This window comes from Scophthalmus maximus, chromosome 15 (genome assembly GCF_022379125.1).
Source record: "Scophthalmus maximus strain ysfricsl-2021 chromosome 15, ASM2237912v1, whole genome shotgun sequence".
NCBI lineage: Eukaryota > Metazoa > Chordata > Actinopteri > Pleuronectiformes > Scophthalmidae > Scophthalmus > Scophthalmus maximus.
This window is the reverse complement of record NC_061529.1, coordinates 4,124,695-4,150,355: the sequence shown is the minus strand read 5'-3', so window position 1 is coordinate 4,150,355 and position 25,661 is coordinate 4,124,695. Positions and strand designations below refer to the sequence as shown.

Genomic DNA, 25,661 nt, shown 5'->3' with positions numbered 1-25,661 from the left:
TGCACCTGCAACTGAATTGGGAGTCAACTCCTTTCTCTGGTGCACTATTTTCTCTTGACTTTATTGCCGGGGGATGCGTGCTGCTCGTTGTACACCTGCCTGCATGAACTCACGTCAGTCCTGGGGGGGGGTCAGAAGTTTGCCTTCGCTATTAAATTTGTTAAATCCCTTCTCTGTTATCAGCCGAGTCTCTGGGCTTGTTCTTGGCTTATTTTCAGGCCTGTCTTTGAATACAGATGACACAATTAAAATTGAAATCTTAAAGGGATTACCTTTATGTCAAGAGACTTCAGAAATTAGAATGATGTGACACTGATACTATTCCCCACGCTGGTAATGGATTCAAGTAAAGATTATTATGTAATCATAAAATGTGCCCCGAGGACTGTATTTCCCAGGTGACCTGACCTGCAAGATTCCTTCAGTGAGTCTAAGATATGGATGCAGTTTTATTTGATTATGGGAGTTTGTGTTTGCTCGTGTGTTTCATTTCAAAGAGGTTAGAGGTCTTCTATTTACTCATCTGAAGACGGAATGTGTAAATATCCGCGGGGAGACCCCATCACAAACACACCTGACTTTCCTTTCACCTCATACCTTTTGTCATTCCGGTCAAAGCCTACGTATTGCGCTGGGTTTGGATTTGGTGGTCAGGGGGATGCCGGCAGATGGGTGTTCACCTCCCTGCCTGCTCCACCAGCCGTGGCGCAAATGTCACGACTCGGCGGCCCCTCGTTTGCCTCAGTACCACAGAGAAATCACACTGGCACGGATGAATAGACTTAATTCAAATGGGAGCCCGGCGCTATTCATGCATGCTGACTTCCCTGACTTCATTAAAGCTCCACTTCTTTTTCGGGGGGGGGAGTCACCAGGAGGAATGTCAGAGGCCGGGGTGAGACATGATAATGAACGTTGTGAAGAGTTAATGCACTTTCTACATTACTGGACTCCCGTTTGATTGAAAAATAGTCATTTAAAAGTTGGGAAGCTGAGTTATTAAAGATGTAATCCGTGCAAATCTTTGAGTCAATCCTGGTTAATTTGGCCCGTGGTTACTCGTGGTATTAGCAAGTGTGGTTTAATGCTAAATGTCCCCGGTTATCCAAACACTCCTCAAGCAACTAATCTGTCAGAAAGTCCACAGACGGCCGACGTACAGTACATCTGTTTGCAAAACCATCCATGTCACGAGCAACTACAATCTCATTTCATCAGCTCACTGTGGCTGCGCCGTCGTGTTCCATCACTGGATGTAATATTTTAAATGGATGAAAAATGAAAAAAAAAAAAAAGTCATGTCTTGTTTTCTAGACATATTTTTATTATGATGATTGAGCGCAGTGCGTACGGATGCGCGTCAGGTCACTGTTTTCTGTGGCTGTACAAAAAATGTTATATTTGCATTTGCAATGACTTTAAATCCAATTTCATTTTTTGTCCTCATGTCCTCTTGTCTCCTTAGAGGCGATGCGGTTTGAGTTCATGACCATCTTAAGTTTTTCAGGTACATTAGCTCTTAAACTACACAATTGTCGATTACATGTGTCGCTTTAATGGCGACAGTCACTTTTGCGAGAAACAGCTGTCGCTCATTTTAAAACACAGATGCCACGTTCTGCTGTGTCAGTCCTTCGGCCAGACGAAACACCGGATGTCTTCCCCCCCCCCTCTGCTTGCGCTGAGCTAACTATCAAAGCGGCATCGATCGTATCAACATGCAATTAAATGGTAATTCGCCGACGCGGCGTTATCGTGGGAAGCGTTGCGTGAACGGCCCCTTTGATTGTCCCTGATTGTGATTACAAGCGTGCATAATTCCGTCGCGCATCTTTCTCTCCGTTCACGTTGTTGGCCCAACTTTCCGTGCGTCAAGACAACGGCGGAGCTGCAAGTGTATACTTAGAGTAGGGCGCGGAGGTCGGCGCTGACTTTCTGGGACGGTGATTGCTGGGCTGTTGCACAGTAGTTAGCGTGGGAGGCGAGACAACGTGCCGTTGATTCACGATGTCTTTACGCTTCCCCTCAAGGACGGAGCCATGGCGCAGGGCTACTCCAGCCATCGCCGCCGCTGCTGCATTCTCATCCACATTAACTCAGCGTCATGCGCAGCAGATAGGAGGGCTACGGGGGGGGGGGGGCAGCCTCGCACGGGGAATGACAATAGAGCGTTGGCGTATCGTCATCGAATTACATTCATCCCTCTGCTCCGAATCACCGCGATGCTGCTCTTAAACAAATACATTTCATTCCGCAGGCCTTGATGCGATTTACTTTGCGATCCGTTGTTCCCGTCCCAGATTGGGGTTGCATTTGAAGGACGGGACCCGTCACTTAGCGAATGGCACGAGAGCTTATACATGGAGACGCCTCTCATCCCTTGCAGCGCGTCTCCCAGCTGCCGGCGGCCTCGCCTGGAAGGAGAGTCGCGGCGAGATTGTTGTCTAGTAACGGTTACCATGGCGCACGCTGTCAGGGGCTCGGGTGTAATGGATTCAAATTGAACTGTTGAATCTCGAGCTGGGAGACGCAGCGAGGGAAAGGATGGCTGTCGAGGGGGAGGAGGGAGCGACAGGAATAGTCTGAGCATAAAAAAAACAAAAAAAAGACCAAGAGGTGGGAAGAGACGGAGTCAACCACAGAGACGATGAGCCTCAGAATGAGGGGGGGGGGGGAGCTGCTCTGAAAGCCCCCTCACCATCTGTGATGAGGAGGTGGAAGAGCAGTAATTGTTCCTGAGAGGTTGTGCGGAGGCTGTCGGCAGCGCAGAGAGATATGGATGAGCTGCGCTGTTACCTGCCACGCTGGTGGCACCGGCACAGGTGCGGGCCAGCAGGGGCACCAGACTTCTACGCGGGCTCTCATTAATGTTGGTGTCAGCGGTGACCTTCTCATACACAGCCTCATCCTTGCAAATAAATGGCAAACATAAATAGTATGAAAAATGAGGAGGGGGTTTAAGTTAAGTTTTTTTGGTTTTTTTTATCCAGCACCATCGCCACGTCATAATGTGAATGTCTCTTCGTATTACAGCAGCAAAACTGCGTCGCCATCGTTTCTGTCGAGTTTTGTGCGTCTGCGAGGACGGGGGTGTCGGTGTGGATCTGATGTGTGACGTGAAGCTTTGAAAGCAGCAGTCAGGCGGCCTCTCTTCATCGCGAAGCGCTCAGGTGCGGCCTTTGAACCAAGAGCAGCACTTAAAGAGTTCTGGTTCACCTGCGAAAACGAAATGTGACGGGGACGAGGCGACAACAACATGTTGTGTGCAGTCGTTGCGTGTCTCTGCATGTGAACTACGGATCAGAAAATAGATCAAATCACACTCAGGAAAGGGGTTTTTAGCTCCCAATTCTTAAATAAACCGTAGCTCTCAGTCTGGAGAGTGTGTCAACAAAAAGACTTGCATGGCTGAATCGTTTGCTCTCATTTTTTTTCGGATAACAGCCATTCTGGTGGATGTCTCATTTGGGAGCAAAATTCTTTAAACACACTCGTTAAAATATTCATACTCCGGCTGTCTCGTGCCCAGAGGGTGAGACATAAAAGTATTAACAAAAAAATAGAAAGTTACTTCCACTGCAGTCCTGGGTGGAAAAATGGATGATAGTATTGCGTATGATAAGTGGATGTCGAGGGCCTCGGAGGGATCCTTGGGGCTTGGCCTGTGAAAAGCCGATGAGGCGACGCGTAGGCGGACGTGTCTGGGCAGGGCTGTTAATCGGCGCTCAGGGTTACAGCGGGGATGTCAGCACACTACATCACGGCGAGCAGACGAGAGGCGCTCCCGTCAGCGACGAACTCGCCGCAGCGCCTCCACAGAAAGGAAAACCCCTCCATGTGTATGTCGGGTTCATGCCCAAAATGACGGCCCTCTATTGGCCAATGTCTAAAAAAGGGAGGGGCAACAAAACAAAATGTTGGATTTTAACACTCAATGTCAATGTTGTCTCTTTTAACCGTGACTGCGGTCATTGGCCGAACCTTAAGCTCAACCATAAGTGTAATCATGAAGATCAAAACTAACTAAAGTTATTTTTGTCCCTAAATACACTGGGTTAAAACTGACAGAGCCTGGGGTGAATATTACGCCAGCGCCAAGTTAACATGGGGAACTCATGGTAAAGTGTGACGCCACTGAAATTTACATATCATATCATTCTTATCTCGGGGATAGGGAGAATGAACAGATTGTCCTCATAAGTATAGCAATACTGAAAAGTCTTGAGGTCAAAACTGTTACGAGATCTTCTGATTAAGTAATTGTACGACAGTGTGAGTATACATCATTACAGGGGAATCGTTACATTCAGTTTTCCTTCGAATTGATTTAATATTACAGTTTATTTTAAATTTGGACGACTTCCAAGACGGACCAAAAAAAATGTAATTGATGCACCATAGGGTGGAAATAGTTTGGGACGAGCTCCAAAGACTATTATTTTATATGTATTTTATGAGTTGACCTTATGTTTAATGCATGAGATCTGATTCTAATAAGATAGCTTCTGCCGTCAAATCAATGTAGTGGAGTAAAAAAGTACAATATATGCCAATGAAATGTAGCGAGAAAGAAACTCTACTTCATGGTGGTGGTAATCTCCATCACTTATGTGTGTGTGTGTGTGTGTGTGTGTGTGTGTGTGTGTGTGTGTGTGTGTGTGTGTGTGTGTGTGTGTGTGTGTGTGTGTGTGTGTGTGTGTGTGTGTGTGTGTGTGTGTGTGTGTGTGTGTGTGTGTGGGAGGCCTGGTCTGATGACATTATCGGGGTTGGTGATCTGCTCTGTAATTGCCTGCTGCCGACGCGGCAGTGAGGCTGATATGGCTGCAGAATAAACAGACTGTTAACAAGAAGAGGGAGCTCGTCTCTATTTGATCCGCACAGCGCAGCCGTTTCCAGCGCGTCCGGCGTGACATCTGGACCGGACGAATCCCAGAGAGAGAGAAAGAGACAGAAAGACAGGGAGGCAGGGAATGAGAGATGCATGGGAATGGCAGTGAAATGTGGAGGGAGAGGAGAAGTGGTGAAGTAAAGCTTGTGGTGGTGGTGGAGAGATACAAATGACCCGAGTCCACCTCGACACCAGACTGAACGGGATGTGACGGAGCAGACCCCACTCCTTTACGCCTTTAATTGCATTGGTTTTTTTTTTAAATCTACCTACCTCATTGTTTTTGTGACGTGACACTGCAACTTTCCTTTAGGGTCAATAAAGGAAATTAATCTATTTATCTATCAGATGTTCACGTGTCAGTAATTTAGTATTTTTCGGACTGGTTTTAGTTACTTACAGTCTCCAAAAATGGTCTTATTTTTTGTAAAGCATAGAGAAGATAAATCAGGAAATAACTGTCAAATGAATTGATAATGAAAATATGGCCAACCATAGCTACATGAGCAACAATCAGAATGTCCTTAATGAGTCTGGTTAGTACCTGTTTTTCATAATCTGAGGATAGTATGTAGCTCAAATTACTGAACTGATCAGAGAATTATTTTCATGCTGTAGTTATGTATTTTGTTAATTTTCTTCTTTATCTCCTTCAATTAGGACCTCATCTTGACCCTCTATATTTCTTTTCAGTTCAAGGTCAGAAAACATATTTGGACAATAATTTCCAAAGTCAGTTATTTGGGGTATTTTATAGCCGCACTGGTCCCAGTCTCATGTGAATGTAGAGGGGCCCGACGAGCCGGAGAAAGACGGGCAAGATATACGGATGAGCGGACGAAGCGGAATGATGAGAGATGGCAGAGTGCAAAGAGAGGGAACTCAAGATAAAAGAATTAGAGTAGGGCGAGGGGAAGATAAAGGAAAGAGATCCAAAAGGAGAAAGGCCACGGGAGGGAGAACCACCGCGGAGTCGGCCAGAAATAGCAAGAAGAGAGCGAGTCTCGTGTTAACATGAGAAACTGTCCCAAGTGAAATGCAGCATATGAGCCGATTAGCAGAATCTCTGTGGGCTCCGGAGGGAGGCTCTCCGACTGTCGGGGCTGTGCAGGCTTTCCCCACCACCTGTGTTTCAGAGATACAGATTAAACCAAATCTGGGGTCGAATAGCAGGGTTGAATTGTTCAAAGCTCTTTCCTGTTTTGCGCCGTATATTTGACAGTGTTGTGACTGCAAGAGTCACTGATTGTAGCGGTTTACAGTAATCACCCCAATATCTCCAAATGAGCGCGTTCAAAGATTCATTGGCGTTGAAGTGCCTCACGTAAAAAGCGGCTTTAATTAGCTCGGCAACAAGATTAAAGACGTGCCTTTTCAGACGCGAAAAGGGCCTTCATCGCGGTGCTCAAGTGAAATCATCCAGCATTCAGTTAAATCATCAGCTCATTCAGTCTAGCAGCGCTGCCTCAGAAGATTAAGTATGGCGATGTACTCGGCATTTTGACGCCTTCCGATTCCACGCCGTCAGGAACACGGATACAGCATAACAAGATGATGGACGCGTTACACAGCATGCATATTGAAAGATAATAAAGGCCGCCGAGGCATCCATCTTTGTCATCTTGCTCCTCTCGCAGGCAGAGTGTGTGTGTGTGTGTGTGTGTGTGTGTGCAGCGATGCAGACCGGAGACGACGGCGGCCGCTCAGCTGCGATCCTGAACCGTTATTATTTAACGCCTCACTCTGAGCTCTCTCTCTCCCTCGCCTCCAGTCTCTCCTTCATCCATACATCTTTCTCTTGTCTCTCCATGCTTCCATTATTCCATCCATCCATTCCTCCCTCCACTCATCCATCCATCCATCCACCAATTCCTGCAACCCTCAAGTCCTTACATTCCTCTTTCCCGCCATATCTACTGGTCCCTTCATCCTTCTGTCCATCCTCCCAATTCCCACAAGCTTCCATACGTCCCATCATTTCATCCCTCTATCCTCTTTATCATCATTGTATCCCATCTTTTCCTTTATGTTCCTTCCTTATGCTTTGCTTTGGCCTATGGCACAGATGGCATCCAGCCATTCTATCCATTCATCCACCCATTTTTAGCCAGCTAGGCAGGGTGTTCCAGACGCCCCTCTCTCTAGCCATGGGATCCGTAGTACCTCCAGTGATTTCCTGGTCTACCCCTGGGTCTACCCCAACTGACCCCCCTTCCACGCGAAAGCGGCAGCTCTATTCTGAGCTCCTCCCAGATGTCTGAGCTCCTCACCCTATCTTTAAGGCTGCGCCCAGCCACACTACGGAGAAGCTAATTTTCGGCTGCTTGTATTCGCCATCTGATTATTTCTATAGCTCATGACCATAGGCCTATCGATCTCCCGCACCATTTTCCCCTCACTCGTGAGCAAGACCCCGAGATACTGAAATTCCTTCACTCAGCAACTCACCCCCGACCCCGTAGAGAACAATCCACCGTTTTCCGACAGAGAGCCATGTGGCCTCGGAGGACTCATAACCTCTTTGTATTTCAGTATGAAGCAAAGCTGACTATAACAAGGGAATCTTCCCTCCATCTTCCCTCCTTCACTCACCAACAAGACCCCGGGATACTTGAGATGCAGAGGATGCTGTGCAATAATTGTAGGGTTGGGTTGTAGGCCCGGTTCGATCCCCGGCTCCTCCTGACCACATGTTCTGTGAGCAAGACCCTGAACGCCAAAGTGAACCCCAGATAGTTTAGCCCTTTTATAGTTGCTCCACCACTGTGTGTGTGTGTGTGTGTTAATAAGAGGCACCATGAAGCACTTTTCTGCTTAGCTATGGAACTATTTAAGCACAGTCCATTTACTATTCCTCCATAACTCAAACGCTCCCTCTCTTCTCCCAGCTCATTATCCCTCCCTCCTACCTGCACCAATCCATGTATCCTCCTCCTATATTTCTATCAATCATCCATCCAGCTCGCCACGTTCCTATCCTCTACCGCTCCATAAATCTATTTGCCATCACTCCACTCGCCCCCCTCTATCTCCACTCGTCCCCAGCTTCAGTTCTTGTTTCCCTCGATAACTTCTCTCTGCTCTCCCGTTTCTGCCGATTCCCTCCATCAGTCCGTTGCATTCACCCGTTTATCAATTTCTCATTTCCTGATGACTCCCTTCATCTTTTCTACCCATATCTCCCTTTTTTTTTTTCATTCATCAGTGAGTTTTTTTCCGGGATCCTCCTCACTCCCTTCATGCCTGTGTTCATCCCCCCAATCCCCACCGGCGTCCATCCATCCACTCCTCCCCATCCCAACCTTTCATACCTCTCCCTTATTCCACCCTTGCTTCATTTGTTCTTTCATTCTTCCATTCATTTCTTCCTCTCTCCAGACCTTGTTTCTTTCGCTCCATAAATCCACCCAGCCATCTTCTTCGTCCACCAGATTCTTTTATCTCCACCCGCCCATCCCCGCGCCGCTCCCGACACAGGCCCAGAAATCCGCCTCTGGCCTCGGCGACGAGAATAGCCCCACGATAAGTCAAATGATGATCCCGTCTTAACGAGCTGCGCGCGGAGAGAAAGGCGAACATTAGCTGCGTATCTGACGCTGTGACTCAGAGCGCGAGAGCCGGAGAAGGGACTCACTCTTTTGTAACGAGACAGGATCTGATTAGGCCGAGCACGAGGGAGAACGCGCTGATGATGACAACAGCAGCAGTTAAATGCAGACAACCCTGCCTACCCCTTCACACACACATGCACACACACACACACACACACACACACACACACAAATACACTCCTCCACCCCTTCAATTACATCCCTTTGGTTAATCTTCCCTATCGCAATTGTTGTGCTGGCAGAATGACAACCTTCTGTTGTGAGCGCAGTCGCTACCATTACGTCTGCCTGCGAAACACCTCTGTTTGTCTTTATGTTAATGTGTGTTTGTGTGTGTGTGTGTGTGTGTTTCTTTATCAGCAAACCTCCTTTTCTTTTCGCGTCAATTCTGTTATTTTCTTGCCCAATAACGGAATTTTTTTTATCACTGCAAAGACAAAATGGTCCCAGCTCCCCAAACTATGAGGGTCCTTCTCTGTTGTAATTTTGGAAAATTATTATTTTGGATCTGACAAACGAGATATTGGACGACATCACTTGAGGCTTTTAACAATTCCATACACTAAACAAATCATTCGGTAATCGAACAAACACCACACGTATCAAAAATGACTTTTTTCTGTGCTTGTTATGTGCATATTTCTATTTTTTGTGTATTCGTGCTTGTGTATCTCATGCATGTTGTGTTGCGTGGTTCGCGGCCCTCTTCATCTCCAGCTGCTCCCTCTCCCGCCTCGACTAAGCGGCACACCGTGTCCACCGACTGGCGTGTGGACACACTCAGACTGACCCCAGCTGGCTTTTACTTGGCTCCCGATCAGCGTTGGCTCCGCTGGTACTAATGATAATGCAGCAAGTCGCCCACGGCAATTAATGCACTTAGCCGCTAATGATGATCAACTGTAAACTGTATTTGATTCAGGCAGCTGAGAGGCCGCCCGCGACCACAAACGGGTCCATTAGTGCGACGTCTGGGTGACGGATGTCCCAGCAGGCGCCGCTTTCGTTTTTTATGGAAGAAGTGACCAGCGTTTGGTTTTGCTTTCAGAGTCTCTTGATCCCTCTTTTTTTTATAAAAATGTTGTCCTTGTTTCGTGGATGTGAGGAGTTAAGTTAAGATGAAGCTGTCAAAGGGAAAGCGTGGTCGGCGCGGATCTCGGGAGGCCGGGCGTCACGGGGGAGGCTTTCGCCTCTCGCCTCGTCCACTTGTGGCGTCTCCTGTCACGCAATTGTCTTCCCCACTTCTTCTCATTCTTCATCGTTCAAAGTGTAAGTTGCGGTTTTACGCTCCGCCAGGGGCATCTGAGCGCGTTGCGCCGTGTCACCGATCTGCCCGGCAGCTGCGGCGTGCAGATGAACAATCGGGCGGAGAAAGGGGCGCGATATTTCTGCTCCGTTCCCCTCACTGGCAAAAAAAAAACTACCGTTAAATTAAAACATTTCAAATCCCAACCTCAGGCTGCTCCAGCAAAACGTTCCTCAAGAACCGGAGGAGCACAAGAGTAAAACTCGAAGAAACCACAAAGAGGAAATTCAAATTCAAGATCTCAATATCTCTATATATATTCAATATCCAGCTGCTCCAACCTGAAACACCTCAGAGGTTGTTAGTTCTCACCCTCTGATGAAACAACCCAGCGGAGCGTTTCCTTGAATCTGAGGTTTTTACCCGGCGGCAGGAGATTTTGCCACAGGTGAACTGTCAAAGATGTGACGATGCCAAAGGTTTCCTTTGGGTTTAGCTCTTGATTTGAAATGAGTACAATGTCTAGAAAGACGTCGGAGTTAATATAGACTATAGTGCCAGTTTGTTAGGTACACCCAGCTACAACGGTCCCGCGACTCTGGGTCTGCGTACGACCACTTCTGGATAACCTGTGTAATAATGGCAATTAGGAGAAAAAGGGGACATTGATGGATGGTGGGAAAAAATGTCCATTATAATTGGATGGGAGGTCATTGTGGAGGCTGCGGTTTGCAGTTTGTTTTAAATTGAGTTGTGCTGAACGCTGGCGGGTGTTTCTCGTAGTTTTCTCCACCCTGTTTGTATCAATGGGGCTGAAAGAGGTGAAATAATAGTGCAGTTATTAAGATGAAATGAGAGACGTGTTGGGAAATGGTTAATTGATAAATCTCCCCTGCTGTGTACGTTAAAAGGCAGTGTGCTTGAATCTCTAGTCACGGGGTTCAAACACTTAACAACGGCTGTTCCGTGAAGTTTGATCTCAGTCGTTTGGATTTACTTGGAGCACTTTTTGGTTTTACTTATTTCCTATTTTTTATTTGCGCTGTCGTCACCTCTTTGTTGGTTTGTCGCTTTTTACTTCTGTCACTGTTGCCTTTTCTTTACTGATTTTGAATTTCCTTTTGTCTTCGCTTCTTTATATAGAGCCTAACTCTGTGTGTTTAATGTTTTTCACACTGATACCACCTTTAATTGCAGCTATCAGTGGCTAATATTTTGTCTTCTATTTGGAAGTATGATTCACTTGAGGGCCCAATAATTATTAAGATGATAAAATATCACAGGAACTCGCGGATTCTTCTGAAGCAGCATTAGAGACACAAACTCTCCGACGCGCTCCCAGGACTTTGGGAGGCGGTTGGCAGCCAGTCGAGGAAGGTTGCGGCAGGTTTTTTTTTGTTGTTGTTCACACACAAACGCCCCCCGACTGACGCTGTCAAATGAAATCCTGTCACCCTCACGTCTGCCATGTTGACAGTGGCAACGCTGCGCTCTTACATAATGAAGTTTGCAGTCCGCCCACTGGTGAATTTCAAGATGTGCAGAGATACCCCTGATGAATGTGATGTTTGCAGAAGAAGAAGACGACGACGTGATTAAACATCCAACAGTCCTCTGCTGGAAGCCGGAGTCTCGTTGTGCAACAAATAACACGTCCGCCGTCGTTGCTCGACTGTAACTGTTCACTTATTAATTCTATCTGGTGTGTTTCGCATCCGGACATTCAGATTTTTCCTCTCCTCTCGCAGATTTTGAATAATTGATCGCTGCGTCTGAAAACCGAATCGGTTAATCTTCATAACAACAAACACAAGTGTGCATTGAATTAATCTGCTTCAGCGGAGATTAGGTTGTTTAAATTATGCTTCTTTACCTTTTATTTTCATTTTTATCAAATGTCATCATACTGTTTGTGCTGCTCTCCCTGTATTTGGCGTTTAATTAACTTCAAAACAAACCCTATGCGTCTTTTTATGTCGTCTTATTATTTATTTCTTATGAATTGCTGCAAAAGTTGTGAAGAATGAACTTTGCACGTCGTGATTCAAACAAAAGGCAGCAAAAACTTTGCACATTGTATGTATTTAAAAAAGATAGATGTAAGCTATGAGAGTAGATGTATTCAGAATAACAGTTTGTTATCACCCAACATTAACATTTACTTGTTTTTGTTTTGTTTCGTTTTTTTCTCTATTAAATTTTTTAACTGTTCTTTTAACAGTAAACAAGATGAAGTTTCGGCATTATGAGACCACCAAATATGAAACAGCTCTATGATAGAAGTTCAGAGAATAAAAACAAAACAAGGAAGTGAGCAATCCCCCCTCGCAATGGTGTTGAAAAAAAAGTCCTGGAACCGGGTCCCTCCCAAAATGTGGTCACCCGTTACCATGCCTGAAACCTGTCTCTGTTGCAATGTTCACGCAAATTCGTCCTTAACTCTTTGAGTGATCCTGCGAACAAACAGACAAATAGAACCAATCACACAGCCTCACTGGCGGAGGGGACAACCCAGAAGAGACAGGATCCCTGTATGTCACATTGCACACGTGGCGTAGTCGGATCAGAGACAAGATGGCGCCTATGTGACGATGATGAGTACAAAGTTCCGGTCTGAGTTGTCTGTTACCATCACGTACTGAAGGCAGGTGCTTAACACAACGGTTCCTAGACTCTGTGCGCGGTCTATGCGAAGCGCTCTCTAGCGTTCCATCCTCTGAAAACATATTTGCAGTAACCGTTCTCTAATATATATATATATATATATATATATATCGTCACGACACTACTTCGTACTGACTGAGGGTTCAGGTGTAATTATTACCTTCCAACTCTGTTATCTGACTCAGCGGGGGCAGAGGTAAACTCATGAATTAGTGTGCTACTCGGACAGTTAGTCGATTTCTATCGGACATCTTCATCTTAATAAACCTGCGTTTAGCCCTCATGGCTGCAGAAAGTGACAAACCGTTCTCTCCTGCACCTCAGCCAATCCAATAATCGGCGCCATACATGTACTATGTTACACCTCGGGGTCGATGCCCAGCCCATCACATTCACTCGCCTTCTTCTTAACCTGCTTTTCTCCTCATCAATGTTTCTTGTCCTCCATTTCCACTCCTCACTTTCTCCATTATTTCCCTCCTCCTCCTCCTCCTCCTCCTCTTCCCCGTCTCCTCTCCTCCACAGCCCTGTTGTTAGCTGATGGTAAGTCGTCCACGCCTCCTCTATGAACATCTCCACTAACTCCTCTGTGTTTTGGTGTGGTTTTTTTAAAACCCCGGCTTTGAATTTGAGGGTCTCTGTGCACGATGTGAAATCAGTGATGTGTTGGTTTATTTCTCTTCAGATGGGTTCCGGGAGGTTTGACGTATGTAAAAAACAAACTGCATGTCAACTCCGTTATCCTCCTCTGCTGTCACCGTTACAAACGTGCCGCTCTCTCCCGCACCTAGTGATGGATTTGCATGCTAATCAGGAGGATTCATCAATCATGAATCCATAAATTATGTTCTCAAGTCCAGAGCGAGGTACGAACATTTGATAACTGTCGAGATAAAGAAGAAGACGGGGGAAAACAAAAAAGGAAACCTGCAGTTCCGAAATTAGAAATTTAATTACCTCAGTGTGATTTGCGTTATGATTTATTTTTTTTTCTTTCTCTCTCATCATCATCCTTGTCAAGGAAATTGTGTCATGTGGCGGTGCAGCACGGAGCAGGGCAACGGCTGGTTAATCAAATTTTAAACATGAGCAGAAGAAATCCCGTCAGGGACATGAGGGTACACACTGTCTTGGGTGTGTAATTGATTTAGCTTGAAAGTGTGTGTGTGTGTGTGTGTGTGTGTGTGTGTGTGTGTGTGTGTGTGTGTGTGTGTGTGTGTGTGTGTGTGTGTGTGTGTGTGTGTGTGTGTGTGTGTGTGTGTGTGTGTGTGTGTGTGTGTGTGTGTGTGTGTGTGTGTGTGTGTGTGTGTGTGTGCAGGCACTCATGCGCTGGTATATTATGCATGCCTCTGTCTGTCCGTGTGTGTGTGCGCGCTTGTCTACACGTCCTCCTATCGAGGGGACTTGGCTGTGATCTTTAATGGCGACGTTAATATTTAATGGTAAGCGTGTTGTCAGCAAAGAGCGGCGGGCTGCTGGGGACTCGGGGCTTATATAAAAAGATGACAAGGTCTCCGCACCAGGTGGCTGGTGGGGGGTGTCGCGCGCGCCGAGCGGGACGAGAGGCCCTCCGGACGCCACGATCGCTCCTCCTTGATGGAGTTCGACGGCAGAGGATTGATGTTGTGGAGCTCTCTGTGGCCCCAGCAGAGCCACACAGGACAAGTGAGAGAGAGAGAGGGATTGATCAGGACTTACTCAGAAAGCATGTTCAATCTTGAATCAATATTGGATCATTGACATAAGGTATTGAAGAGTTTTAACGGTGAATGAAAGCCATTAACTCTGTAGATCTGTTCTGAAGACCTACATTAGTTTAAAGGGTCAGTTCACCCAAATACATTTAAAAAAAAAAAAAAAACAAGCAAGAAGGCCCATTCTTCACCAAACAGATTATCAAGTGAGAGTCCAAACCCATTGGTTTGTGAGCTGCCATTTTGAGAGGCATTTTGGCCAGCGCCATCTTGGATTTTTGAAAAGCAGAAGTAACCATATTTGGAGTGCGGGGGTCTGACAGAGTTCGCCCACTGCTCGTTCACCTGCACCTGCAACCATGCACCTGTTGGACGGCACCAGCTGTCAATCACGCTGTATCCACGCTACTCACATGTATGATTAAAAAAAATGAACATCACGCTGTATTGAAGAAGACTTGAAACGAGAGATCGAGACCATAAACTCCTCGGGGAAATGTTTCCTGACGTTATGAATCACGTGAGAAGTGGAGTCGTTTTCTCATAGACTTCTACAGGGACTCACTTCTTTTTGCACACCAGTGAGAGTCGCCCCCTCTGCTGGTCCAGAATACAAGTTTCAGGCGCCTTCGACATCGGCGTCACTTTCCTGGGGGTGTGTCCATTATTGGCTCTGCTGGTTAGCGGAACAGTCCAATCAGAGAGGTGGGATTAAGAATGGGAAATTGAACTCAGATGGACACAATGTTAGACGGAATAAATTGTGAAAAAAAATAAATCAATGCCGTCACAAATTGGCAGGTGACAAATTGCGTCCGGGCGGAGGATCTCAAAAAGTTTGTCATTGCGAGGAAACGTGTATTGATGTCATGTGGACGAACTGACCCTTTAGAGTCAATAACTCAGAGAGGATTTCCTCCCGAAACTGTGATCGACCTGTGTGTTTCTCGAATCAATGTCGACTGTGAAAGTCGCCGCAAAACTCCGACCTGCGACATTTGCGCTCGCTGTGTGTTTTGTGTGTTTCGACCGATCGATCGTGAGCGCGCGAAGTTTGTCTAACCTTTAACGAGCGCGGAACGTCGCCGAACCAATCGGACGCAGAGAAAGGTTAACGGAGCGGCGGGGGTTCGCACAGTGAGGAGCACTGTGAAGGCCGGACGAGTCCAAAAAGTCACCAGTGACGGCGGCGCGCGTTCTCACTCCGAGTGCCGTCGTTCTCACCGCACTTTCCGTTTTGATCTCCCTCTCTCCGCTCCAGATCTGCCCGAGAGGAAGATGACATCAAACGAGGAGGAAGCCAAGCGCATCGCGGAGATGGGAAAGCCGGTGCTGGGCGAACACGCCAAGCTGGAAGTCGTGATTGAGGAGTCGTACGAGTTCAAGGTGGGAACGGTTCACGTTCAAACGCGGCCGTGAGATGCCTGGTTATTATTGTCACCACGGCCGAAGCTGGCGTGTCCCCCCCCCCCCCCCCCCGTGCAGCCGGAAACAGAGCGCAGCTCACAAGTAACAAAACCAGCCGCTGCATATTTCTGACTCCACAGAAGCCACGACCCACATAGATGAATCGCTGGAGGAGATGTGGCTCTAACGCCCTCGCCGGAAAAATGAGCCCCACCACATTTGTCTCTGATGTGTGTGTGTGTGTGTGTGTCTGTGTGGGTGGGGGTGTGTGTGTGTGTGTGTGTGTGTGTGTGTGTGTGTGTGTGTGTGTGTGTGTGTGTGTGTGTGTGTGTGTGTGTGTGTGTGTGTGTGTGTGTGTGTGTGTGTGTGTGTGTGTGTGTGTGTGTGTGTGTGTGTGTGTGTGTGTGTGTGTGTGTGTGTGTGTGTGTGTGTGTGTGTGTGTGTGGGGGGATCACGCGTCCAATAAGGGTTGTCTGGAACTGCATGTCACTGCCATCATGTGGCGGCGCGCATGTATTCCTCTTTCGGGAGACTGGAGAATTCACAATTGCTCTTGTCGTTCTGTTGACGTTACAATCGTGCAGAGCACGGTGGACAAGCTGATCAAGAAGACCAACCTGGCGCTGGTGGTGGGAACGAACTCCTGGAGGGACCAGTTCATGGAGGCCATCACAGTCAGTGCAGGTACGGTACGGCACGCCTCCCCCCCCCGCGGACACGCTGCAATGTGAGGCTGAAATAATGTTTCGAACACCGCTCAGACGCTCCGGCAACATTCGTGCACGTATGACCAGTGGCTCCGTGAGGTCAGGGGGCAACAGAGCAAGACATAAAATATATGAACTTAAACAGAGATCTACTGTACTTGGACATCAGGTCCCTCCAAGTTTATTCATCCACCATTCATGGGTCAGATTGTCTTGGCGTGTTATTTATTATGTGGTCTAAGATAGTCGAAAATATTGTCCAAAGATTTGTCCTCTGCCACTTCATGGTTTCCATAAAGAGCTGTAAATCTTGTCAACGTCATTTGTGGAAGAATTCTTTGGCAACTATTTGCCCTTTTTTTGCGGAGTTGGAATAGACGACTCACCGTTTTCGGAATGATGAAAGAGACGAGTTGAACAACGGGGCACTCGTTTTCACCTGTTTCCATCTTTGTGTTAAACTAAGTCCACTGTCCTCCGGCCGCGGCTTCATATTTACTGTACAGATATGAGAGTGGAGCCAGTGCACTCATCTCACTCTCTGCAAGAAATCAGATAAGTGTCATTTTCCCCAGAATGTCACGAAAAAGAGCTAAACTCCGGCACAAGGACGGAACAGTTTATCCATACAATCGTCCAAAAACTCCTTGTTATTGGCTGTCACTGACTTCAGTCCCAAAAAATATAGAGGTGCCCTCAAACATCAGCCTTCAAAAACTCGTATCAGAGGAGTCCGCTGGAATAATCTCATGTACGCAAAAAAGAAAACTCATCCATCGTGTCAGGTCACGTCTGCCGCCTCCGTCGCAGCCGCCACGCAGTGAGCGGAGCGAAGGCCTCGGCCTGTCACTTTGCTGCTGAAATATTTAATCCAGCCGCGCGCTTTATTTTTTCATGATCCAAAAAGCCCATCCAGCTCACGTGGCCTGACACTTCGGATCAGCGCCGCGTCCCAGCCCGTGTCTCCCGTGAGCTGCCGGGACGCGGACGAGGCCCCGGAACCTCCGAACGAGGACGACGACCCATTTTTACATTTGCACTTTTTTTCCGCTGGTGTGAGGTGACGCTTTTGCTCGAGATGGTGAACAGGAGGGTCGGTTTTCGTGCTCGAGCTCACTCTTGACAGAACGCTCCACCCCCCTGCAGGAGCAGGGGGGTGGAGCGTGACCTACCACCTACCACGCCCACCTACCACCTGCAACCTGCTCCCGTTGGACGATACTAGCTGTCAATCACCCTGTATCAACGCTCCAATGCATACAGTGCTTTATCAACTATTTTACTCTAAATGGACCAACATCTGAACATCATGCAGTATTAAAGACTTAAATCAACTGGGATACATTTTTCCAACAGTGGAGTCGCCCTCTGCTGGTGATTCCAGATAAATGCAGGCTCCAGGCGGTAACGCATTGGCTTCATTTCCAGACCCGTCCGTTTTTGTGTACAGTCCATGAGAATGCAAGAAGAAACTTCATCTGTATCCCAAATGCAATCTACAGAATAATGTGTACACTATAAACTTAATATACTCATTGCCATAGTATATATATATAAGAGTATATTCACAAAGAAATCAACTTATTCAACCATTTTATATCAACATTCGTGTGCAACATTATAAACTGAAAAATGAAACGTCACAATTCGACGTCAAAATGTGATTTCCCCACGAAAAATATCCATCAGCAGCTCGCGCTGAACTCGACCATACTTTCTGCTATGAGTCAAATTCAACCTCAAACCCTCCTGAAAATTAGGTTTGGATCTGCGACACAACGTGAGAGTTGTTTACCAGTAAACCGAGCCAAGAGCCTGGAGCCCGTGCGGCCTAACGTAATACTGACCACCGTTCCCCCACGGAGCGAGTGAACAGAGACGAGCTCGAGAACCAGGCGAATGAACGAATTTGAATATCAAAGATTAAACTGAAGCTCATAACCTACAAACTAAAGGGACGGTGAAACTTAATTTACGTCCGAGGAAAAAACATGCAGCTCTTTTGATAGATTTAAAATGGCAGATCCCCTCTGGTCTGTTTCAATCATGATACATAACCACAGAACGTTCAGAGTTGAATCTACAGTAGGTTACAGTAACGTCATGCTGAAGTGATAGGGTGTGTGTGTGTGTGTGTGTGTGTGTGTGTGTGAAAAATAAGCCATTTGTGAAGTGAGTGTTGTTCTCTTCCGTCCCCCTCTCCGTCATCCCTTATCCCCTTCATCGATTCCTTTATCTCTCCACCGTTTTCCAACTTTACCGTCGCCGCTCGCTCTCCACTTTGTGCCTCATCGTCTGTCATCATTCCCCCTGCCCCCCCCCCCCACAACATACTTTCCCTTTTGCTTCGTCGTCCTCTAACACCCTGTTCCGTCTCGCTCCCTGTCCCATCTCTTAATATTTACTCCTCCTCCGTCACCCCTCCCTCTTTATCTTTGCACAAATATCCTGTTATCTCTTTGTCCTCTCTGCTGCTCCCCTCTCTCCCTGTCATCCCATTATTCCCCCCCCCCCCCGACACTTCCCGCCACCAGACGAGGACGAAGAGGACACGGGCGAGGAGCGGCTGCCGTCCTGTTTCGACTACGTCATGCACTTCCTCACCGTCTTCTGGAAGGTCCTGTTCGCGTGCGTTCCTCCCACGGACTACCTGAACGGCTGGGCCTGCTTCACCGTCTCCATCATCATCATCGGCCTGCTCACGGCCGTCATCGGCGACCTGGCGTCCCACTTCGGATGCACCATTGGCCTCAAGGACTCGGTCACCGCCGTGGTGTTCGTGGCCCTCGGCACGTCTGTCCCGGGTGAGTGCAACAGTGGCGGAATGGAAGGACACGTTGTTTTTAGCACCTTCAATACATACATGTCCAAGTCTGTCCTCCTCCTGCTTGTCAGTTGATGGATTACACGGGGGGAAAAAACTTCATGAGCTTTCGAACCCTCTCAGTCATCAGACACGCTTTGTCATCAAGGCGGCTGAGATTCCCGTTTCCTCCCGAACTGATCGAGCGATATGTCACCGGGACGTTTGACTCCCGTCAGCGTTTTCTGTTATTAAAGGTCCACTGTGCAGCATTAGTGAATCATTGCTCATTCTTTCTTTTTTTGGTGGGACGGGAAGATATTATGAAAAATATTATAAGCAATGTGAACAAATAAGACCAAAGCTCAAAAGGCTGCTGACCTTCACTCTCCAATTTCCTCTGTGAGAACCAGGCAACACATTTGGCAACATAGGGAAATGGAACGTATGGATTATTATTCCAAGACTCTTACTCCCACTTACTTGGTGGTTTTTAAACAGGTAAAGATTTTTTTTTAAAGTGTTAAGCTTCTTTCACATTAACTGAATCTCTTGCTTTTGTCTTAATATTCGATTTTATTTAGATGGAACTGCCAGAAATTGCAGCCATCTTGCCACAGGTTGTTGACATGTTTGTGGTAGACAGATGTTCATAAATACTTGATATCTCCGACGTGTGATTAAAACATGGGACATCCATCATTGCGTAATGAAAAACTTTAGCGTATCCCTGCAGAGGAATGAGCGATAACGTGTAAAGCCCTTGTGTTCGGAGTTTCAATGTCACTGTGATGTCTTTTTAAAAAAAAACAACATTACTGTCCAACGCAGTGTCAATATTTAAAATCCTGAGCGCAGGGGCTTTAATATTGCGGCATTTTACACCTGTGTTTTGCATATTATAGAATTAATCTAACAACATGTGTCCATGTATTCTCATTCTTGTATCTTGCGGTTGTCCCTAACATACCCTGTCAGAAATATATTGAACCGAAAAGAGCTCGACAAAACCTTCTGACCGCAGCACTTCAGTCACGTGACGACCACTGATCAACATCCATGTGTCGATGAAGACCGTGAGATGCACCATCATGTGAATCATGTGACTATTTTCACAAAGTCAAGGGGCCAACTTTGTCTCTCCCATTCGAAATCCTTTGATCAGAGTCACGAGAACCGGCGTCTCTCTCTCTCTCTCCGCAGACACGTTCGCCAGTAAGGTATCGGCAGTCCAGGACACCTACGCCGACGCCTCCATCGGCAATGTGACCGGCAGCAACGCCGTCAACGTCTTCCTGGGAATCGGCGTGGCCTGGTCAGTGGCGGCCATCTACTGGCACATGAAAGGGAAGCCCTTCGAGGTGCAGGCCGGCTCCCTGGCCTTCTCTGTCACCCTCTTCACCATCTTCGCCTTCCTGGCCATCTCGGTGCTCCTCTACCGGCGCCGCGCCCACATCGGAGGGGAGCTGGGCGGGCCCCGGGGACACAGACTGGCCACCACGGCCTTCCTGTTCGGCCTCTGGTTCCTCTACATCCTGTTCTCCAGTCTGGAGGCCTACTGTCATATAGAGGGCTTCTAAAAGCGGGGAGGACCTCGGCATGAGAGACCGCAAACACACGGGGGTTTAGAGTGCAGCTTCCGAGGTAAAAGAGTGAACTCTCACTGTGGAATTTGGGCCAGTCTAGTACGGTACGGAAGGACAGGAGGGGAAAACGTGGGGGCTTTTCCAGGACACCTCCCTCCCTCTCCCACTCTCTCTCTCTCTCCCTCAACCCCCTCTGTAAGGATGCTTGGAGGCGCGTGTCCTGCCCTCCAGTTGCCGACAGGCCCGTTGGCCCCCGGCGTTCAGGGGCGCTGTCCCGAGCCCGCGCGAGCGAGCGAGCGAGCGTGCTTACAGTTGGGATTGGGTTACCACCAAATCCAGAGGATGCCGATGCAGAGCGCCGGTCCTGCATTCCCCCTGGAATAGTCTTATATGCGAGAGAGAGCTGAGTTAATCAGAGGTCTATATTTTTCTCAACATCTGACGAGAACGACTTTTTTTTTTTAAAAAGTATTTTGGGGATAAAAACGCAAAAAAACGAATCAAACAACAACAAAAAAAATGAACGCACACATTACACGCATACAAAAAGAGGAATCAAAAGAACTATTTTCTGATCTATGTTAAAGGAATGAAAAGAGATTATATATCGTGAATGGAAAGTAGGATGTTGAGCGACAGTGGGATGGATCCATAGTATTTATTTTTGTTTGCATAGTTTCCTACGGAGCACTGCAGAGAAATTACACAAACACGGAGAGGAGCGACGGTGGCGCTTCATGACTGGCAAATGATGAATCACCATTCAAAACCGGCGGCGCGGAGGAAGAGGTGGACACAGTGAGCACGGTCAAACTGCCCTGAGCATTACTTCCGTACTCTATACGTATCTATATATAATATATTTCCATATTTTCTGTATATTTTGAATATTTCTTTAAATGTGGTCACCTTCTGCTCTGACAACAGAGGAGTCCTGTGGCTGAGCGGGAGGGGCGGGGAGGGGTGGTGGGAGGGGTCAAACTATATACTGGAACGATGTCTTCACATTTCTAAGAGTTATGTATCTTGCCTAGGTAAAAGTACGACATTGTATTTTATTTATTTATTTACTGATATCTTGATCTTAATCGAATTTTCACCTTTTCAATCAGAAATCTGAAAGAAAAAACAAACTGACAAAAAAAACAACAACAGCGTGTTGCTGCAGAGATAAATTCAGACGTATTTTTGTACCGTTCCATCCATGCACTTTGCTGTATAGTTCTATTTATGGAGACTTCTACTTGTACATGTGCAAAAAGGCCGATTTCAACGGTGTCACTATGGACTGAACAGAGTGCCTGTGCACGGAGAGGCGTTCGCTGCAGCCGCCCACCCTGACCGAGCCGTTCGCTCTGCGGAGAAAAAACTATCTGAAGAGCTCCTTTCCAAAAATGGTGGTTACCCATTTCAAAAGCAGCATTTTTTGTTTTTGGGCCACACAAGCAAAAACAAAACAGGGCTACAATAAACAGTTATTTTAATCATCGATTAATCCGGTAATTGTTTTCTCAATTTAATCGCCTTGTCTGTAAAATGTGAGAAAATTATGAAAAATGACAATCCCAGGGTCCAACCGCCCAAAGGTCACATCTTGTTTAGTCCGACCTTTTGTTCAAATCCAAAAGATATTCAGCGTACAGTGATGTACAATAAAAAAAAGCAAAAAAAAAATCTTCCAATGCTAAAACCCTAAAAGCAAGAAATATTTTGTTATTTCAGCTTGAAACGACTCAAAAAAATTATCAATTATCATAACGGTTGCCGACTATTTTTCCTGTTGATCAACTAATCATTTAATCAAACAAAACATCTGCCATATTATAATCTTATAGAAAGCTAACGCCCCGATGCTGCAAGTTGTTAGCCGCTGTTCTACTAGCTTCTATATCTGTTACCTGTCTCAGGTTAATCAGGTTTCGACATCCAATTTTACAAATAAATATTTACGAAAATCGACTTAGTTGAAACCGTTGTGATCTTAACAGACATAAATGACAACTCATTCGGTGGCAAATATAGTTTCACCTCTGATTTCTTTGAAGTTGATTTGGCTAATGTGTTAGCAAATGGCTGATAAGCGACTACATGAGTACAGAACACCGTTAGCATCCATTTGTAGTAGTTTTTCTGGCCATCTCAAAAAAAAAAGAAAAAGTCCAATATTTGTTCTGTTTTTTTGCTCATTTTGTCGTCAAAAATAGTGAGTATCTCACTTTCAGCTCAGAACAATGATCTAAAAGAGGCTGAAGGTTTCATACGGCTGAGGGGGAAACTGCAGAGTTGGGTAATAATTCTCTGTGGCTTCATAACCATGAGCGATAACTCTCACATTATACATAGACACTTTATTCATTTAAAAAAATCTATTTGTGCAGCTTTAAAAAAAAAAAAAAATCACCACGGGAGCATAAAATTACACGATTATGATTTAACACCGTTGTCCATCACAACTTCTCTTCTGGTCATGATGTAAATGGAAGATGTGGGTGACGCTCCAGTTTGGATGGAAACTCTTCAGAGTTCAGAGCCGCGGCAGGTTGCTCCAGGGCGTGGAAGTTGAACGTGGCCTGATACTGATGCTGAATCCTGTTTAACACACACACGACCGGTGCTTTGTTTTTAAAAATGAGAGAAAAATAGAAAGAAAAACGTACACACATTTGAAAAACTTCCAAGAGCAGTAAAAGAAAAAATGTGTTTGTTACTTAATTTACATAAAGTGTATGTTAATATATATATACATATATATATATATATATAATCGGTCAATTCTTGGCTAATTTAAAAGTCACCCAAGCGATTTACCAAAGAGGTGGGATGCAACATCTGTTTGAGAAAAAAAAATATAAACAAAAAAATAAAAAGGAAACAACAAAAAAGAAGGAAATAAGTTACAGTAAGTGGCAGTGACACTGTATTTCCACAAGGGGGATGTCAATCTCCAGTCCCTGTGGTCATCATCTTCTCTCGAGCACTCCTCCTCCTCCCCCTCATCTTCCTCAGTGTTCTTCCTCTGTGGTGAGCAGTGTTGTAAATATGTCTCGTGGCTGAATCGGATGCTCTCGTCCCGGCCCTGGACCACACACACCTGCTCGCCTCACTCTTTCTCCCTCTCTCTCTTACACACACACACACACACACACACACACTGACTGACACAAACACACACACGCACGCACACACACACGCACACACACACACACACACTCTGACTGACTGACACAAACCCACATTATGTACATCATTTTTTTTCTTTTTCAGTGTATGTTTACATATAGACACAGTAGAAGTGTCCTGGGGTGGGGAGCAGCATGTCAACACAACTCAACTCTCATATCTCATATCTCATCTACGGGTTCTCTGCAGCCGCTTCATCTGAGCCAGTGGAAGTGTAAAGTTCTCAAGTTTAATGTTTTATTTTATTCATGTATTTATTATGTTTGTCATTAGGTCGCCCTCTCCTTTTGTTAAAATTCAAAAAGAAACACAGAAAAACATTTGAAGTTCTTGATTTTATCCTTCTGCCTTCAGTGGCTGCTTGTGTTATTTGGTTGGATTCTTGATTTTTTAATCATAACAGCCGGGATGTGATGTGATGAGCTGAGCGACGGCCAGTGTGTGTGTGTGTGTGTGTGTTTGTGTGTTTGTGTGTGTGTGTGTGTGTGCTGTGCATGTTTCCCTGCTTGAAAAGCAAGTCCTCCTCGTCGCACTCGCGTGCACAGGCAGCTGCAGCGGCGGCGTTGTTGTCGTGGCGACTCTTCACAAGGGTACGCCATCTTAAATTGGTTCTGACATTCTGTCTTAAAAATACATGTCTGACTTCTGTAAAAAAGAGACACCAGACCTTTTTTCTGTTCATCTCAGCCTGCTGGATGGAAGTGAAACATCACCGTGCAGTAGTTAGACTTGTGGTTACTGATGTTGTGAGACACTGAGGAAAGTGAATGCTGTTCTTTTTAACTTTGCGTTGTGTAACAGAAAAGGGGCACGTTGTAATGGATGGGTATGTCTTTTTTTTTTTTTCCTGGCCTGCAATGAGATGTCAAAATTAATTTTAAAGACAGAAGCAAATTTCCAAAGCTGACGGATGTTTTGAGATCAAACCCGTTTTGTTCTTTTTTACTGTGGAATAAAAGCTACTTCCTGGTTCATATCTGAATCTGTGTTAATAATATCATGTTGCCACTGTCACAAATTTGACTGATCAGGAATTTTTGGAAAGCAGACTTGTTTACTGTGTATTTTTCGTCAGTGCAGGTCTTGAAAACTCTTCACAAAGGAAAAAAGAAATACTTCCACCCCAAGGCCAAACAAAAGAACATTTCTCAAACTGGCGTCAGCAGGGGCTTCGCATAGCAACAGAGATGTGGCAGAACGTTCTGCCAATAAAATGTACATTGAAAAAGCACACGGTGTTGATTTCTTACCAGAATACAAATTTGAAGAGATTTTTTTTTCAATTTCCATTTTACAGAAATTATCCCTGATTCCTGTTTTTTGTTTTGTTTTGTTTTTTCATTTTTCGGTTCTCATCCAGTCCTGAAGCCAAGTGAATCATTTTTCTCAGCTTGCAGCTACATTTTCCCACGGTATCTCATAACCTTACACACTCATACATAGTTATATTTTTGTTCTTCATGATGCCTTTGCCAAGAACAGGCTGCACCATGTTTACAAACCACAGGATATTTAGATTTGACATTTTTAAAAACGAGAAATGAGACAATGATCCTGTAGAGATGGAGGCATTTTAAGATCCAGTTAAACTTAATTGGGTGTCAAAGGTCATTCATTGTCTTTCTCACTTAAATACATTTTTCTCCCTGTCTCTTACACCCATGAGATCAGTTTTTAGTTGGTGCCTGATGAAAATTTAAGAAAGCCTTTTTGACCCTTAGGTCATTTTCTAATATAAGTGATATTAATATTCAGGTTTTCAGAGTAAAACTCGCAGCAAAAACAAAGTAAACCCTCAGATGTCACATGTACGGAAGCTCAATCCTGCCAGAACACGAAAATAAAAACATGAAACGTTAAAATAAGGATGGTTAC

General features: G+C 45.9%; 1 protein-coding gene across 5 annotated transcripts in view; it reads left to right on the top strand.

Moving 5' to 3' along the window:
- Positions 1-25,017, top strand: part of slc8a3 (solute carrier family 8 member 3) — an 88,083-nt gene extending 63,066 nt beyond the window's left edge. For 2 of the 5 annotated variants that reach the window (XM_035610596.2, XM_035610600.2), the window contains 4 exons: positions 15,365-15,489; positions 16,095-16,194; positions 18,752-19,021; positions 20,224-25,017. In XM_035610596.2, the coding sequence (XP_035466489.1) occupies positions 15,365-15,489; positions 16,095-16,194; positions 18,752-19,021; positions 20,224-20,600 (872 nt within the window). In that variant the 3' untranslated portion in view covers positions 20,601-25,017. Of the gene's footprint in view, positions 1-12,934; positions 12,953-13,712; positions 13,852-13,891; positions 14,075-15,364; positions 15,490-16,094; positions 16,195-18,751; positions 19,022-20,223 lie in introns of those variants that run through there. The other 3 variants (XM_035610595.2, XM_035610598.2, XM_035610597.2) reach the window with 3 other exon arrangements.
- Positions 25,018-25,661: the final 644 nt, after the last annotated feature.